Genomic DNA, 16,669 nt, shown 5'->3' with positions numbered 1-16,669 from the left:
CCTCGGCTTTTTAAAAGGAAGGCATTGGACTAGATGATCAACCTTTAAGCTCTAAATTCTACAATCCTGTAATATATCAGTAGATATTGTGCTATAGTTATATTAGTTGTCTATTTCTGTTGTAGTTATTTTTTTTGTGTTCTTGGCTGTTTTTTATATAACTAATTTTAAGTAGCATACAATCATTTTAACTCACAGGGCCTGACCTAAGCATACAAATAAGTGTATAGACAGTCATCTTCAGGGTATTGAACATGTTCAGTAAGGTCCAAGTCAATTGATTGTAATGGTGTTTGCCCCATTTTGAAGATGAGGAAAGTGAATTTCAAAAAGATTGAGTGACTTACTTGAGAGCTGGCAGCTAATTAGTGTAATAAAATCTTTTAGGAGGGTTAAAGGGGATTGGATAAATTAGTAAAATCTTTCAGAGGGGTAAAGCTGATTGGACATCACCTCCGTGATGTCATGGTCTTCTTCGAACATGAAGGACAAATGTTGTCATGACCTTGCTCAAGTCATTTAACATCTGAACTTCAGTTTTTTTAATTCTTAAAATGGACATAGCCCTACATATCTCTGATTTTCACATTTGTAATTTTGCATGTATTTTCTGCCTGGAAAGAGAAGAGGGGACTAGTATTTTGTTCCTCTTAAGATATTAACAGTATTACTCATATTCTGTTGTTGAATCATGTTAGAATCTGACTAGTATGCCAATGAGATTTTCAGAGAAACTCCTCAGTGAATGCTGTCACGTCACCAAGTTATAATGCAAACAAGAATTGATTTTTATCATAGATAATATACAGAACCAAGAGACTAATAACAGTGTTACAAAAAGTGTCACAGATTGGCATAGCTAATCATTAAAAAAAAAGAAATGACATTCTTTTGGGGAGATACTATGTAGGTTAAAGCATCTTAATATGAAATTTGATGTTTGTTGAGTTCAATATCTGACAAAATGTTTTAGGCTTTTTCATAGTGTTTGTGGTAATTATGAAATTAATGTTTCATTAATTTGTAGTGTAAATTAAAAACATCAATATGCTTTTTGTCTTTTCCTTTTCACCCTTATGATTAAATTTAGTAATATTGATAATTTAACTTATCCCTTCTGATATTGAAAAATGACTCTTTGAAAAATGAGTTTTAATTAGTTGAGTTCATTTCAGAATCAAGTTTAGTCTTGCAAAGGATAAACCTACTTTAAAAATAAAGCTTCTGAAATTGTGCTGTAAGCGAGGAAAGAAGTGGTATGGGTCAAATATTCTTATCTTTTATTGAAGCTACTCTGAAGGGGGATAGTAAATCAGCAAGCAAAAGGAAGTGTTGTTAGAACACTAGGAAAAGGAGAGAAAATTCAGAAGCAAATTGTCTTGATTTTCATGGAAGTGGTCCATTGTGTTAGTGTTGCAGAATCATATTTTTACCATTTTCCTTTATTTTTGTCACACTATTTTGCCTTTTCTTCTCTTCCTCTCTTTTGCTGTCTTTGCTTTTTTGCCTTTGTCAAAAGTAGAAGATTGACTTTTAATTTATGTAAAGGGGCAAATCATACTTAAATGAAAATGATTTTAAGGCAGCTTTTTTTAATTAAATTTTTTTCTCTTAACAAATATTTACTTTTTTCATTCTCCTATAAACTAACTCCTCTTCCACTGAGGAAGAAACAAAAATAAAACTCTTTTAACAAATATTCAGTAGTGGAAACCCAAAAAAAGCCCACATTGGTATGTTCAAAAATTTCTTTTAAAGAAATTGATACCAATTTTTCATAGAGTGTATTGTTGTCACAATTAAGTCATTGCATTGATTAGAGTTTCTAAGTCTTTGAAAATTATTCATTCTTTCATTTTTGTTTTTAGTATAAAGTGTTTTTCTTATGCTTTCTTCACTCATCAGTGCCTTCCAGATTTCCCATATTTCTCCGAATTTGTCCATTTTGTTATTTCTTGCAGTCTACTAATATTCCATTCTGATAATATATTTTGTTAAATTGCCCAATTGATTAATTTTTGTACTGCAAAAGGTACTGCTTTGAATATATAAAACCCTTTTCCATAATTAATTTCGTAAGTGTGATCATTATATGATCAAAAGGAAAGAACAGTTTATTGACTTTTTTTTGCATAATTTCAATCCAAAGTTTCACCAGTTGTGTATTAATGTATTTTTCTGTTTTGAGGGAGGATTCATGGTGTAAAATAAAAGGAACAAATACAATTTTATTCTAAACCAAACAAAATGTTTTCCCATAGCCTCTCTGATACTGGCTTGTTTTATCATTATCATTTTTTCCAATTTGATTGGAATGAATTGAAATCTCATTTTTCATATAATTATTAATAATAATTTTCAATTATTCTTTTGCTAACTGTTCACATCCTTTGGTCACTTACCTATTGGGAAGTGAATTCTTGACTTATGAAACTTGTTTTAGTTTCTTATATATCTTGAACATTAGATTTAGCTAGATAAACTTTGTATAAAGATTTTCTTTGTTTTTTTTAAAGATTTTATTTATTTTGAGTTAACAATTTTTCCCTTAATCTTACTTCCCTCCCCCCACCCCCCACAGAAGGCAATTTGTCAGTCTTTACATTGTTTCCATGGGTAATACATTGATCCAAATTGAATGTGATGAGAGAGAAATCATATCCTTAAGGAAGAAACATAAAGTAAAAGAGATAACAAGATCAGACAATAAGATATCAGGTTTCTTTTTCTCTAAATTAAAGGTAATAGTCCTTGGTTTTTGTTCAAACTCCACAGTTCTTTCTGTGGATACAGTTGGTATTCTCTATTACCGACAGCCCCAAATTGTCCCTGATTGTTGCATTGATGGAATGAGTGTGTGGTATAAAGATTTTCTAATCTAGATAGTATCTTTTCATACTTTAGCTTTACTAATTTTGTTTGTGCAAAAGGGTTCCATCATACAGGTTGTCTATTTTGGTTTTTTATTGTCTCTTTTCCTAATATAGATCTGGCAGGTCAAACTTTCTGTTCTAATTTTTTTATGAAGTGAACTTGGGTTGCTTGCCCTTTTCGAGTTTATTGTAATATGTAATATTTATATGTAATATGTAGAGTTTATAGTAATATGTAGAGGCATATCTGTACCCATTTTCTACCAACCTTTCTAGTTCATTGATTTTTGTGGAATAAGGAGTCCTTCTTTGGAGCATTTTGATTTCTAGGATTACTCAATTCTTAATCTATAGAAAATATAGTTTTTTTTAATTTCTAAGAAATTTTGTGTCTTTTCTTTCTCCAAATAAATTCTATTATTGTTTTATTAGTATTTTGTAAATACCTCCATCAGGTGACCACTTGGGTGACTTGTTTGGATGAAATCTCTGAACTGAATGCTCTAAACTTAAGTTCACTGATCTAGAACCTATTTGCTTCTCTTGCATTAATGTTGAGTAAAGTAGAGGTTGGAAAATCCCAAGAGGAAGAATTTTGTTATTTTCAGGTAAACCTTTACGTTCTGAAGTGATATTTAAATGTAATATCCTAAAAAAATTGTCTATCCATACATTTACTTGTGTTCTTTTAAACAAAAGACAAATTATAATCTTGAAAGTTTACAGGACTATGATATTTATTGTAGGCTCCTATATTAAATGTTTGTTGCATAAACTCCAGGGAATTTGATTTATTGGTATCCATCAAATTAAAAGTTGACAAGAAGTGTCAAATCAAATGGGTTTCATCAACATTACAAAACTGTTAGCCAGATATATTGTACTATAAAGCCTAAAATAGCCACAAGGTTCTACTTTTCCACTGAAATCTACTCATTTACTATAGTGTTAAATACTCCACCATGGGATAATGAATCACATGGTACTATAGATTATCAAGATTCTGTTTCAACAAAAAAATTTCAACAGTTTTCTTTTTCTTAAAATTGATTCATTGGTATATTCCCTCTTTGTATCATATATTAACAGTAACTGGTATACAGTGAATAGAGTATTGGATCAGGAAGTTCTGAGTCCTAGCTGAATGATCCTGGGCAAGTCACTTAACCTCTGTTTGCCTCAGTTTCCTCAACTATAAAAAGGGGACAATAATAGCACCTACCTTATGGGATTGCTGGTGAGGCTCAAACAAGATAATATTTATAACAAAATATTTAGCAAAGAGCCTGGCCCATAGTTTATACTGTGTAAATACTATTTTTTTCACTTCCGTTCCCTTCAGTCCCCTATATATAAAGATCTGATTTTTCTTTTGAATTTGGCATGACTTTCAAAATCTTTCACTTTTTTTCTGGCATCCTGATTTAGAGATGAAAGGATTATACCACATAACTTCTAAATTTAATAGATGAGGACATTGAGATCTAGAAATGTTAAAAAGAAATCCCCAATATGCGTAAGTTGGAAATGGTACAGCTGGGTTTCACAGGTATGTCATTTCACACCATAGTAGTGCTCTTTTCCACTGTACCACACATGCTCTTTCATTAGAGGAAAAGCAGAATATATATTTAGGTTACAGACTGTTGTTGTAAAAGCTAGTGTACTTTGTATAATGGCTTACATTTTTCCAGTGATGCTTTTTGAACTCTTAGTATTGAGACCCAGGTTGTTGTCTTGCCTTATAGTTTCTATAAAGTTCACTTATTTCTATCATTGACTTTCTTCATTATTAAAGGTAACTTCTCATTTCATGCCTTTATGCTGACACACTATTGCTACCCTATTTATCTACCACTTTCCTATATTAATCCTATGTAGGATTTCTTGTCATTGATTTAGTATTTTATATCTTGGTTTTCCTTTGAAAAAATGTCACTAGTCAATCAGAATTCCTCTTTCCTTCTGCCCCATAAACCAACCAAACAGATGACACCATGTTGGGTATAACTTTTTCTTGATAATGTTGTTACACAAGTTATAGCAAAGAGAGTTGTAGTTTCCCTTGTGCTTTTCTTCTCCTACCAGTCACCTTTTATCATCACCCCAAATCCCTGGAGAATTCTGTGAAATGTATTTCAGATGGGATAGCTAATAAAAAATCATAGTCAGGAGATTGAATACCATTGTGAGTAAGAGAGAAGTCAGTTTGGCTGGACAAATGGTACAGTATGGAGCAACTAGAATGGCACAATGGATGGAAGTCTGTCCTGAAGTCAGGAGTACTTGAGTTCAAATACAGCCTTAGACACTTGATATTTATTAGCTATGTGACCTTGGGCAAGTCCCTTAACTTCATTGCTACACACACACACAGTGGTGTAACATATAATGAGGCAATAGAGGAGCTGCTGCAGCATTCTAGGTCATACTATGCATCAAAAAAAGACATTTTTCTGTTGGGTTATATTTTTTATTGATATTTTATTTTCCCAGTTACATGCTTTTGTAGTTTTTTCAACATTCATCCATTTGCAAATTTATAAGTTCACATTTTTCTACCCCCTCCCTTCCCTCCCCCTTCCCCTTGGCAGTGAACAGTTTGGTAAAAGTTGTACATGTATTTTGTATTTAGCATATTTACATTTTTCATTTTGTGTAAAAAGAATTAGTACTCAAGGGAAAGAAAGAAAACCATGAGATAGGAAGGAAAAACGTAAGAGAAGTTTTAAAAAAGTGAACATAGATAAATTCAGATTCCATGATTATTTTTCCTCTGGATGTGGGTGGCATCTAAAACAAGTCTCCCAGGGTTATTCGTGATATGTGAATTGCTAAGAGGAGCTATACTATACAATGTTTTCTTGGTTCTGCTCCCTTCACTCTGTAATTCTTTCTATGTTTCTCTAAAGTCTGACCATTTATGGTTTCTTACATAACAGTAGTACTCCATAATAGTCATATACCACAACTTGTTTATACATTCTCCAATTGATGAGCATCTCCTCAATTTCCAATTGATATTTGATGAAGAGAGTAATATTGAAACTGACCATATTTATACTACCTTCTGTTGAGCCAAGGAGATGAATTAAAACACCTGTACCATGCCTGTTTTTTAGGCTTCTCCATTACGATATTCCAGGGTTTTTGTAGTCACAGCTTTATTAGGTGATCAGCTTCAATTTTTACAATTTAAATTTTACAGTTACAGGACAGAACAACTTAAAATGCTACTGTTGTTTTTATAAAGTGTGGATTTATTATATATGAGAGCAGTAACTAGGGACCCAACTCTTCAGATTAAAAGACAAATTCAAATGCAAATGGTTTTTCAATTAGTCATAATGGGAACTTGCAAACAAGGCTTGGAAAATCACCAAGCATAGCAATATGCAAATTCATTTTTGATATTTTAAGAAAAAACCTACATTGTGTGTTTCATTTTTTTTTATTTTAGCTTTTAAATCTGCACGACAGCAACCTGCCCGTAGTGTCAGCAGTAAGAATTACTCAGAGGTGAGAAATGTAAAGTAAACATGTGGTGATCCTTCCCCTTATAAAGCATAAAATCAACATAGACAAGCTGGATCAATGAATGTATTATGGGAAATTGTACTGTTTAATTAGAAAGGTATTTTTTTGAATAATTTGGGCCACTGATTGCCTTATATAAATGTGATCTCTATTGAGAGGATTTTTAAAATTATATTTCAGTTAAAGTAATGGATTTATACCATATTACCTTACTGATACTTTCAGCCTATCTCTTTTATAGCCAAAAGCATGCCTTTCTAAATGGTAAAAGAGTAAATTAGGTTTATATAGTGCATTGCACCTACAAAATAAATTCTTAAGCACCCCTCTTTAGTAGGTAGTGTTAAATATTTTATAGATAAAGGAATGGAAACTCAGGCTATACTCCAAGTCACACAGGCTAATAAGTGGCAGAGCTGGAACTGAACTAAGATTTACTCTTTATATAATAGAGTAATCCTAGATTAGGGACTCAGAAGAACTAGTGCTTAGTCTTGACTCTTGGATTTACCATATGACCTTGTGTAGTGTTTTCTAATCTCTAAAATGAGGTTGAACAAGATTATCTACAAGGAAACTGCCTCTTCTAAATTCTGATTCTGCGATTCTCACTCCAAGTCTCTCTTCTTTTTTCTGCTATACAAGCTGCCCCCATTGGCCAAGGTTATGATGCAATATGTAATTTATCTATTAGCAAAGCTTAACAGACTCTTATAGAGACTAAAATTCTGAACTTACTTCATTGGCATCAAGTTTTAATTATTTACAGTAATAACCTTAGTTATTCCTTATAAATTTTAGACTCTAAAGTAGAGGTGTGAAACTTTTTCTGCCAAGGGTTATTTGAATATTTATAATATAATTTGCCTGCTATATTTGCCTGCTATATTTGATCAAAAAATTAAATTCACCCCTTAAAAGCTCCTAGATTTATTGAATTTAGAGTCCTACCTGCAGTTCCCATGGCAGCACCAGATCACAGATCTTATATGGTCCATAGGCTGGACATTCCCTGCCCCTGCTCTAAAGAGTCTGCCAGGTATATTGAAGAGAAAAACCAAGCCTTGGAGTTAATAAGGTGTGGGTTAAAGTTTTTCCTCTGCTATATTAGCTGTGTGGCTCTGGACTGCCATACAAACAAATGGATATTTTTCAAAAGGTGATTGGGACCCTCAAAAACTCTTTAGTCAATAATAGGAACATTTCATCTACCTATCTTTCTGCTCTTATATGATGCTATTAGCTTATATCATTGTTTTTTGTTTATTGTTTTACTTAATAGCAACAATTAAGGACAGAGCTATAGACAGAAGAGAGACCTCCCAGTTCCCCAGACAGTTCCTATAAGCTGTATTAGTGGAGGGAGCTTCCATATTGAGAGTTCTCCAATTGATGAAATATTACAGGTCTGACAATTTTCTAAGATCTAGACTTCAGACAGGAAGGAATTTGGTATTTCACTGTCAGTTATTAGGTTGAGGATTTCTAATTGATTGATTGACAGACTCCCAAGGAAGTGACACATAGGTAAGCACTCACACATACCTGCTACCTCAACCAGTATATTTAGACATTTATGTGCCTGTGTCATAATAAGTAATATGGGTAACTATTTTTTTAAATTGCGGAATGGCATTGGAGGAAGATCAGAAATGATAGTTCTTAAGAATATCATGCTGCTGATAAGATAATTGTACCACAAGCAATATGTTTTAGCTAGAAAAAGTCTAAAATTAAGTAATATAGTTAATTTTTATTCAAGCAATCTAGATTTTTTGGGAGAGTCTTTGATATTTCTTTCCCTACTTCAGGTTATTGAAGATGATGATTCTGACATGGAAGATGACTTTTTCCCCACTACTTCCAAAGTAGATAAAAAGTAAGTGCTATGACATTGTTGAATAAGAAATATTTGAAAAACCAAAAAAAAACCCCTAAATTTAGAAAATTCCATCTAAATCTTTTCCCTTCCATAAAGAGATATTCTTGGTACATAGGATTATTTTAACTATATCATGTAGAGACATAAATAGTAAAAATAAATTCTAATGCCATTTTAATTAGCAAATTGAATAAAGTCACTAAATAAGTTTTACTTCAATGACCCTTGATGTTAGGAAGGTGTAACCCTGGGATCTGGAAAAGCATTTAATACAGGCCTGGTGTCAGACTATATGTATGTTGTTCATGTTCCAGGAACCTCTCTGATATTTTACAATGTTATCATCTACAACAGTTTGCTTTTAATCTGAGTGGACAGTCTCCCCACTGTCTTCCTTCTCATTACTTTCTAGTTGCACAAAACTGCCTGATAACCTTGCACAATTCAAACCTAAGGATAACATATCTGAACTCATTCCTAAATGGTTATATATTCCTACCTATTGTACTATCCCTATATCATTGATTCTAAACCCCTGTCATTTTTCAGATTCTATTATTCATCACATTGATTACTCCTGTGTTAATGTTTCCCTCTAATCAACCCAACATCCCACTTATCCCACCCCTTCTAATGTGAGTTCTTGAAAGCTTGCTCTATAGATAACAAACTAGGTTTTATCTTAAACCTTTAGCTTTTTCACTCCCTCCATCTTCTTATATTCCCTGAGACTTGACTTCCTTTAACTTCAATGGCTACATTTTCTAACTTTGGGTATACTTTCACTTGTATTCTCCAGTTCACTAGTTGTAATGTAGGTATGGAAATACTATTTGCTCCCTCTTGCTACTTCAGGGCTCTGCTTCCACCACTATCACTCTGACTTTTCTTCCTTTGAGGTTCAGTTTTATTCCTAGTGATCACCCAATCAAAATTATGGTAACTGCTCTCTGCTGACCTCTAGGACACTTACCTTCATTCCTCAGTGAGTTCAGTAACTGGTTCACAATCTATCTTTTTCCCAGCTCTTGCCCTCATTCTAGGGAACTTTGCATTCAGGTACCTCAAATACCATAATATCCTTATCCTACAGTGTTTTTCCTATGACTCTATTCTTTTACCTCATCTTAGCTACACAAAAATAGTCATAGTCATAATTTTTCCAACACTCACAAGTATTCTACTTCCTTAATCAGGAATTCTGAAATTTCTTTATCTTATCATAGATCTGATGTGATTCCACCTCTCCTAAATAGCATCTCCTAACCCAGACACCACACTGACTACACTCTCCCCCCCTTCCTTTCTTGGCCCTTTGGTGAACTAGTTCAACATTACACTGTCCTTTCCTCTCATATCCTTTAACTCCTTAACCTGTGAAAGATCTTGCACTGCCAAACTCAGCTTTGGATTACTCCCACCAGTCAGCCTTGATCACCTGTTTGCCTCAATATTTTCAATTGTGAAAAAAAAGAAAATAACACTTAGCTTGCAAGGTGATTATAAAGATCAGATGAGATAATTATTCAACTTCTTAGGACAGTGACTGGCACATTGTAACGTTTATTCCCTCTTTCTCTCCCTTCACACCCCTCCCTTCACACCCCTCCCTTCCTTTTTGGGATTATATTCCAAAATCTCTTGGTTAGTAGAAGCTGCCCAGGTATTTTAGGTCCTAACAAAATAGCTCTTTTATGCTTGATTTCCTTCTGAGTGCTTGTATTTTTTTTCCTTTGGTGTGGGAGACCTGGATTTTGGCTATGATATTCATGAGATTTTTTTTCTTTTTTCAGGAGATGATCAATGGGTTCTTTTTATCTTTACTTTCTAGTTCTCATATGTCTGTACAGTTTTCATTTATGATTTCCTGAAGTATTTTGTCCAAGAGTTTTTTAAATCATGTTTTTTAGAGAATTTTTAGGGAATCTAGTAATATCTTATTGCCCTACTGAATCAAATATTTTTTATTATTGTTTATTTATTTTGGATACTAAACCTCTCAGAGAAATTTGAATCAAAGATTTTCCCACTTGACCTTCTTTTCCTAAGTTTATTCTTCAATTCCTTTTAAAGCCAGTTCAAATTCCACTTCCTTGAGACCTTTCCTGATCTCTCAACTGTTAATTCCCCCTTCTCATTATTTTGTATCTTATTCTTAATTTTATATGTACATTTTCTCCACTCTTCACCCCCACACCCATGGAATATAAATGTATAAGAATAATACAACCACTAAATTGTTTTGGAAAATTTTTCAGTGAATTCCATCTTTTCTAAAATATTTAAGGTTCTCAAACAATTCATCTAGCAGAAAAGGTTCCCAGAGTCAGACAGCTAAAGGAGTTGATTTTGAATCAGATGAGGTAAGTTATCATTGTTATTTGTACAATTTAAAAATTCCAAATATATTTCTATAGATCTTTACTAAAAGAGATGACTAGAAATTCTTTTATTTCACTATTATTCATAATAAATTGTATTTAAAGTGTATGAGCAATTTCCTCCTTTCCTTCTTCCTTTCTTTCTTCTTTCCTTCCCTCAGTTCTGCTCTCCCTCTTTTTGGCTTATTTGTCTAACTCACATTTGTTGTTGCTGTTTGTCCTTCGTTTTTGAAGAAAGCTATGGTATCAGGTAGGTGATTCCATGACAAGCAAGTGAATTGGATTTAGGTGGGTCAGGGCTGGACAAGGTCACCAGCCTTACTTTCTCCTCTGGAGTCATCTGGATCCAGTGGCTAGATAAAGATCATAATGACTGGCCCTGGGTACCTGGACAGACCTGGGCCTTTATCAGTCTCAGTTTGATTGTTTTCTTCTAGTAATGAACTTGACCTCCAGAAGTAGCTATTCAGTGAAACCATGCCAGTTCTAGAAAGTATGACACAGTTCTCCCACCACATAATAAACCTGAATCCCTTTTAATCATTCTATTCCCCCCCCTCCCATTATGAAAGTAGCAGCAAATCAGCCAATATTTGACATCAGGGATTAGGGGGTAAAAAAGAAAAGACAGAATTTGTTCATTCTGGGGATATTTGGAACATCCTTTACAAACCTACTCAGACCCTTCTTAGCTTTTGAGGGACCTACTTCAGTTTGTGCCCTAATGTAGTAACCTTTTAGGAGTCTGCTTCACCTGCTGATGAGGCACCAGAGAAGAATGAGCTAAAATGTGAACAAAAGACTATGCTGTAATATCCTGTTAACTTAAAGCACTTTTATATGTACCTCATATGAAGATCTAGATGTACATGACACAAATTAGGAATAATTATTTGCATTACAAAAGAATTCAGTATAAAATTTATTTAAATAGAAAAGTCTTTTACAGATTTGGTGTTTAATAAAGTTCATTATTAAGTAGCTACTATGTGCCAAGCACTATGCTAGTCCTAGAAACATATATGACATGTTCCCTCCCTTCAAAGAGATTAGATTCTATTGAAAGAAAAGAGCCTATAAGCAAATAAGTAAGTATAAGATTTATTGGGGCGGCTAGGTGGCGCAGTGGATAAAGCACCAGCCCTGGGAGTCAGGAGTACCTGGGATTAGGAGATGCTTTCTATAAGATCTGGTGAATGAGTTGAGAAGAAAACAAAGACTTTAGGACATTGTGTCCCCTGTGTTCCCTCCCTTTGCACAGGAATGGTCCCAGCAAAGATGTGGAAATGGCAAAGCTCAGAGTGAATAAGAAGAGTGGGGAAGGGGGACAGAAAGTATAAACAAGGGCCTCAGAAAGAAGTACCTGCCATGTGGGAGGGGAGTCAGTTAAGCAAGCAGAAAGGCAGAAACCCCAGCTCTCAAGGAACTGATGATGCTGAGGAGATAATATGTAGTTATTTACAAAGCAGATATATACAGCTTCTGCTGGAGACAATCACAAAGGGAAGATACCAGCATTGAAAGAGGTCAGAAAAGAGGCTTCATGGAAGTAAAAGAGAAAGCAATGGAAGTAACTCAGACTCTTACTTCTTAGCCTATGATTGATTCCCCAATTTTTTTTTTTCAGTTAGTATATTTGAGTATGTTTACTTGGTACCAGGCTGTGTTTTTCTTGGCCCCTTTTATCTTGAATACTTATCTTTAGATCTTATGATGATGTGTCCTCTGATTTTAATCAGATAAGGTGTTCAGGATTTCTTTATTCATTGAAAAGTCCCCCAACTTATTTTTGTACCTTTAGACAACTTTCTCTAGTTCAGTGACCATCTTATGACTGCTTAATCAATGGAGATCCACCTGTGGAACAGCCTTGGGCAATCCATTTCACCTCAGTCCTCCTCTGTGAAGATCACATAGAATCATAGATATGTTATTGTATAGTAAACACTATCCATAGTAAAATACTATGTTGTAAACATATAGTAGTATTATGAGTATTCTTATTAGTTAGGCTGTGTGTATGCCATAGTTAAAAACTAACCATTGACTGAAATTTACAGAATGAAAAGAACAATTAGCAAATGAATTCTGTTTTGGTTTAGACAATATTTGTTATTTGTAACTATGAAACTTTTGCATTTTCAAGCTTCAGGGAGCCATGATTTCTTCAGTATGAATATTCCATCTCTCAGTGGAATTTAAACCCTCTTTAGACCTTAACAGACAATCTTTATTAATTGCTGAAGTTGAAAAAAATTAATTCTATTGATATGTCTGTTCATGTTTTAGTAGGCCCATCCTTAAATAACAGATACTCATCCCTCTCAAAGATCTATATTGTATGTTCATGAGCCAAATCATTTAATTTCATAGTCAGACTTCCAGCAAACACTTCAGAACAGTGCTTTACTAAAATAATTTGTCCAAATTAAAAGAAAAGAAATAATGTATTATGAATTTTATAATTGCATTTCCACCTTTTGAGACCCTCAGTCATTTCATACATTCTGAATTAACCTTTCTATAGGTTGGTTTGGACTTCTCAAAAAAGTCTTTTTTTAAAGGTTATTGTTGATCAGTTAATTATCTTACTTAGATGATTTTGGAATTCAAACATAGCAAGTTATTAAGGAAGGTAAACTTACTAGTTTGTTGCTTTTCTATAATCTTAAGAGATTAGCAATTTTATTTCCAGCCTAGATAGTAGGAGATTGTGATCATAGAATCCTAGAGTTTTGAAAAGAACCCATAATTGACAACATCAGAGTTCTGAGTTAGTCTTCTCTGGAACATAATTTTTTTGTTGAATGTGGATTCCCTAAACAGTTATATCTTAATTTGAATATAAAGTCACAAAAATGTGTGTGTGTGTGTGTGTGTGTGTGTGTGTGTGTGTGTGTGTGAGAGAGAGAGAGAGAGAGAGAGAGAGAGAGAGAGAGAGAGAACAATTTAAAATCCTCAAACTCATTTTTTTGCCCATGTTTGTAGGGAAAGCAGTTTAGTTACTTTATAAATCTCCCCACTGTGTATATTTATGTAAATCTTCTTATTGATCTGTATAGTTTCAGTGTAAAAAAAAAAGCCAAGTAAAATCTTTTTAAAACAGTGATAAAAGGTTATCTGAATATTTCTTGCTGTAGCACATTATTCCTTTTTTTTGAGACAATTTGAAAATAAAAGCTTCATCCCTCTGTTATTGTAGAAAGCCTTAGAGATATAAGAATGAGACTTTAACCTATAAGGGGATGAGAGAATCCTGGTGCTTCATTCCTTGTAAGCCATTTTGCCTCTTAAATAAAGTTTGAACAGCTTTCCAATATAATAACACTTGTTTGTAATTTCAGGATGATGATGATCCATTTATGAACATGAATGTATCCAGAAGAAATAGAAGATAATTTTTGTTAGCTTTTTGAATTTAATGACACTACAATACCCAGGATTCATGAAAAAATTAGAAAACATTGCAGAGAATTTACTGTTGAATATATTTCTTAACAACTACTTATTTTGTTAAACACTTTCTTTTAAAATTGCCTGTGTTGCAGAAGATAGCAGTGGAATATCTTAAAGTTAAAAAAGGATGATTATTTGAAGAAACTAGAGTATAAGAATCTACATTTTTATTTCCTAATTATGGTTTAGAGATTTTAATTTTTGAGGCTTTGCAAACCTTTTCTTGCAGCTTCCGTTTACAGTTAACAGTATTGTTCTTTAATGTTATCAGAATGTTATTACTCTCTGGAAATGCAGTAATTCTTTAGCATATGGATTGTTGTGTTAGACAATAGCCTTAATTTCTTCTTGGAATATTGGTTGAGAGAGTCTGCATTGCTACACTGTGAAGCAATTAAAAAATTGTTACAATTACAAGATATAACTAGTCTAAGGAAACTAGTTTTTAAGATTTGTTTTCATAATCCGAATTAGAATAATTAATTGCTCTCCTGCTAGTAAAATTAAATAGGCCAAAAAACAAACAACAAAAATCAGGGTCCAGAACTTCATTTCTGTTTTGGATTGTTTTTATTTTCTTTTTCTTGTACTCGGTCACACTTAGTTCACATAATTTCAATTCACTTCAACATTTATTTAGCATTTACTTTGTACAGCATTGTACAGGCTGCTAGGGCAAAAACAATTTAAATAGTCTCATCCCTCATGATATTTACATATGGGCCATGTGCTGCAAAATCAGTGATTACATCATTGTCCCCAGTGCAAATTGTGATTGGTATTCATCATTTGATCCCTAGTCTTCTGGTGATAAGACTCTCAGACATGAAATCAATAACAGAATTCATAATTGAAACTTTTTCAGCTTAGTAGAACTTGTTAGAATTTGTACTCCACTGGTAGAACATGAGGCTTTAGAATAGGATTTTAGTGGAAGACACATAACTGTAATGCAAAATAATCTGGAAGTCCTTCATAGAAATACTAAGTGAAGATGGAGGGAGGAAAGATGAAGTGTTAAATCTAAATGTTTTAACCAGAAGATGCAACAAATTTATACTGTCATAGTTATGCAGGGAATTTGATATATATGCTTCAGTAGCAAAAATCTTAAAAGTACCCTCTGAGTATTAATAATTCTTTACATTTTCTGCTATGCTCATTGCTAATATTTTTACTTATGTATCATGCATTTGTTGTATAGAAAAATAAAAAGGTTTTTAAGAAAATTTAAAAATACACAGGTCAAAATATTTTGTTTGCCAGACAATTACTGTTTAATTCAGCTATTTGTATCATATTGAAATATTAAAGTAAAACTTGTCTCAAAATGTCTTTTTTTGGCCACTTAATAGTATTTCTTTTTTTCAATTACACATAAAAAGTTTTCAACATTCGCTTTTTAAAATTAATTTTTATTAAAGATATTATTTGAGTTTTACAATTTCTCCCCCCAAATCTTGCTTCCCCCCCCCCACAGAAAGCACTCTGTCAGTCTTTACTTTGTTTCCATGTTGTACCTTGATCCAAATTGGGTGTGATGAGAGAGAAATCATATCCTTAAGAGAAGTCTAAGAGGTAACAAGATCAGACAATAAGATCTGTTTTTTTCTAAATTAAAGGGAATAGTCCTTGCACTTTGTTCAAACTCCACAGCTCCTTATCTGGATACAGATGGCACTCTCCTTTGCAGACAGCCCAAAATTGTTCCCGATTGTTGCACTGATGGAATGAGCAAGTCCTTCAAGCTTGAACATCACTCCCATGTTGCTGTTAGGGTGTACAGTGTTTTTCTGGTTCTGCTCATCTCACTCAGCATCAGCTCATTGCAAATCCCTCCAGGCTTCCCTGAAATCCCTTCCCTCCTGGTTTCTAATAGAACAATAGTATTCCATGACATACATATACCACAGTTTGCTAAGCCATTCCCCAATTGAAGGACGTTTACTTGATTTCCAATTCTTTGCCACCACAAACAGGGCTTCAGCATTCACTTTTATAAGATTTTTGTGTTCCAAATTTTTCTCTTCCTTTTCCCCCCCTCTCTTTGAGATTGCAAACAGTTGAGAAAGGAATCAGAACAAAAGGAAAAAACTTTGAGGAAGAAAAAAACAAAGTGAAAATACTTTGCTTTGATCTATATTCAGACTCATAGAGGTTTTTCTTTGGATGGGGTAGTAGGTGGGTTCGGGACCTCTTGGCCCCAGGGCCAGTGATTAGTCTGCTGCACCACTCAGCTAGCCTACATCACATTTAAGAAGAGGGACAGAATGAAAGGAGAGAAAATATAGGGTATGGTAGTGGGGAAGTACAGATGGAGGGAGTTGTGATCAGCAATTGCAACAGTGGAAAAATATGGAATGTGATCTACCCATGACAGAGCTGGTGGTGTAGGAACACAGACTGAAGCACATTTTATTATTATTATTTGGGGGGGGGGTGCCCAGGGCTGCACAGCTGGGTAATTGTTGGGTGTCTGGGGCTGGATTTGGGCTTGGGTGCTCCTGACTGGGGCCAGTGCTCCATCCAATGTGCCATTT

At 33.8% G+C, this 16,669-nt stretch overlaps 1 protein-coding gene across 1 annotated transcript in view; it reads left to right on the top strand.

Moving 5' to 3' along the window:
* MRE11 (MRE11 homolog, double strand break repair nuclease) overlaps positions 1 to 14,177 on the top strand; it is a 66,655-nt gene extending 52,478 nt beyond the window's left edge. Inside the window, exons 17-20 of the mRNA XM_074216475.1 lie at positions 6,334 to 6,392; positions 8,222 to 8,289; positions 10,580 to 10,655; positions 14,018 to 14,177. Of these exons, the coding sequence (XP_074072576.1) occupies positions 6,334 to 6,392; positions 8,222 to 8,289; positions 10,580 to 10,655; positions 14,018 to 14,071 (257 nt within the window). The 3' untranslated portion in view covers positions 14,072 to 14,177. The remainder of the gene's footprint in view (positions 1 to 6,333; positions 6,393 to 8,221; positions 8,290 to 10,579; positions 10,656 to 14,017) is intronic.
* Positions 14,178 to 16,669: the final 2,492 nt, after the last annotated feature.

This window comes from Macrotis lagotis, chromosome 1, assembly GCF_037893015.1.
Source record: "Macrotis lagotis isolate mMagLag1 chromosome 1, bilby.v1.9.chrom.fasta, whole genome shotgun sequence".
NCBI lineage: Eukaryota > Metazoa > Chordata > Mammalia > Peramelemorphia > Peramelidae > Macrotis > Macrotis lagotis.
This window is presented reverse-complemented; position numbering and strand designations above follow the sequence as displayed.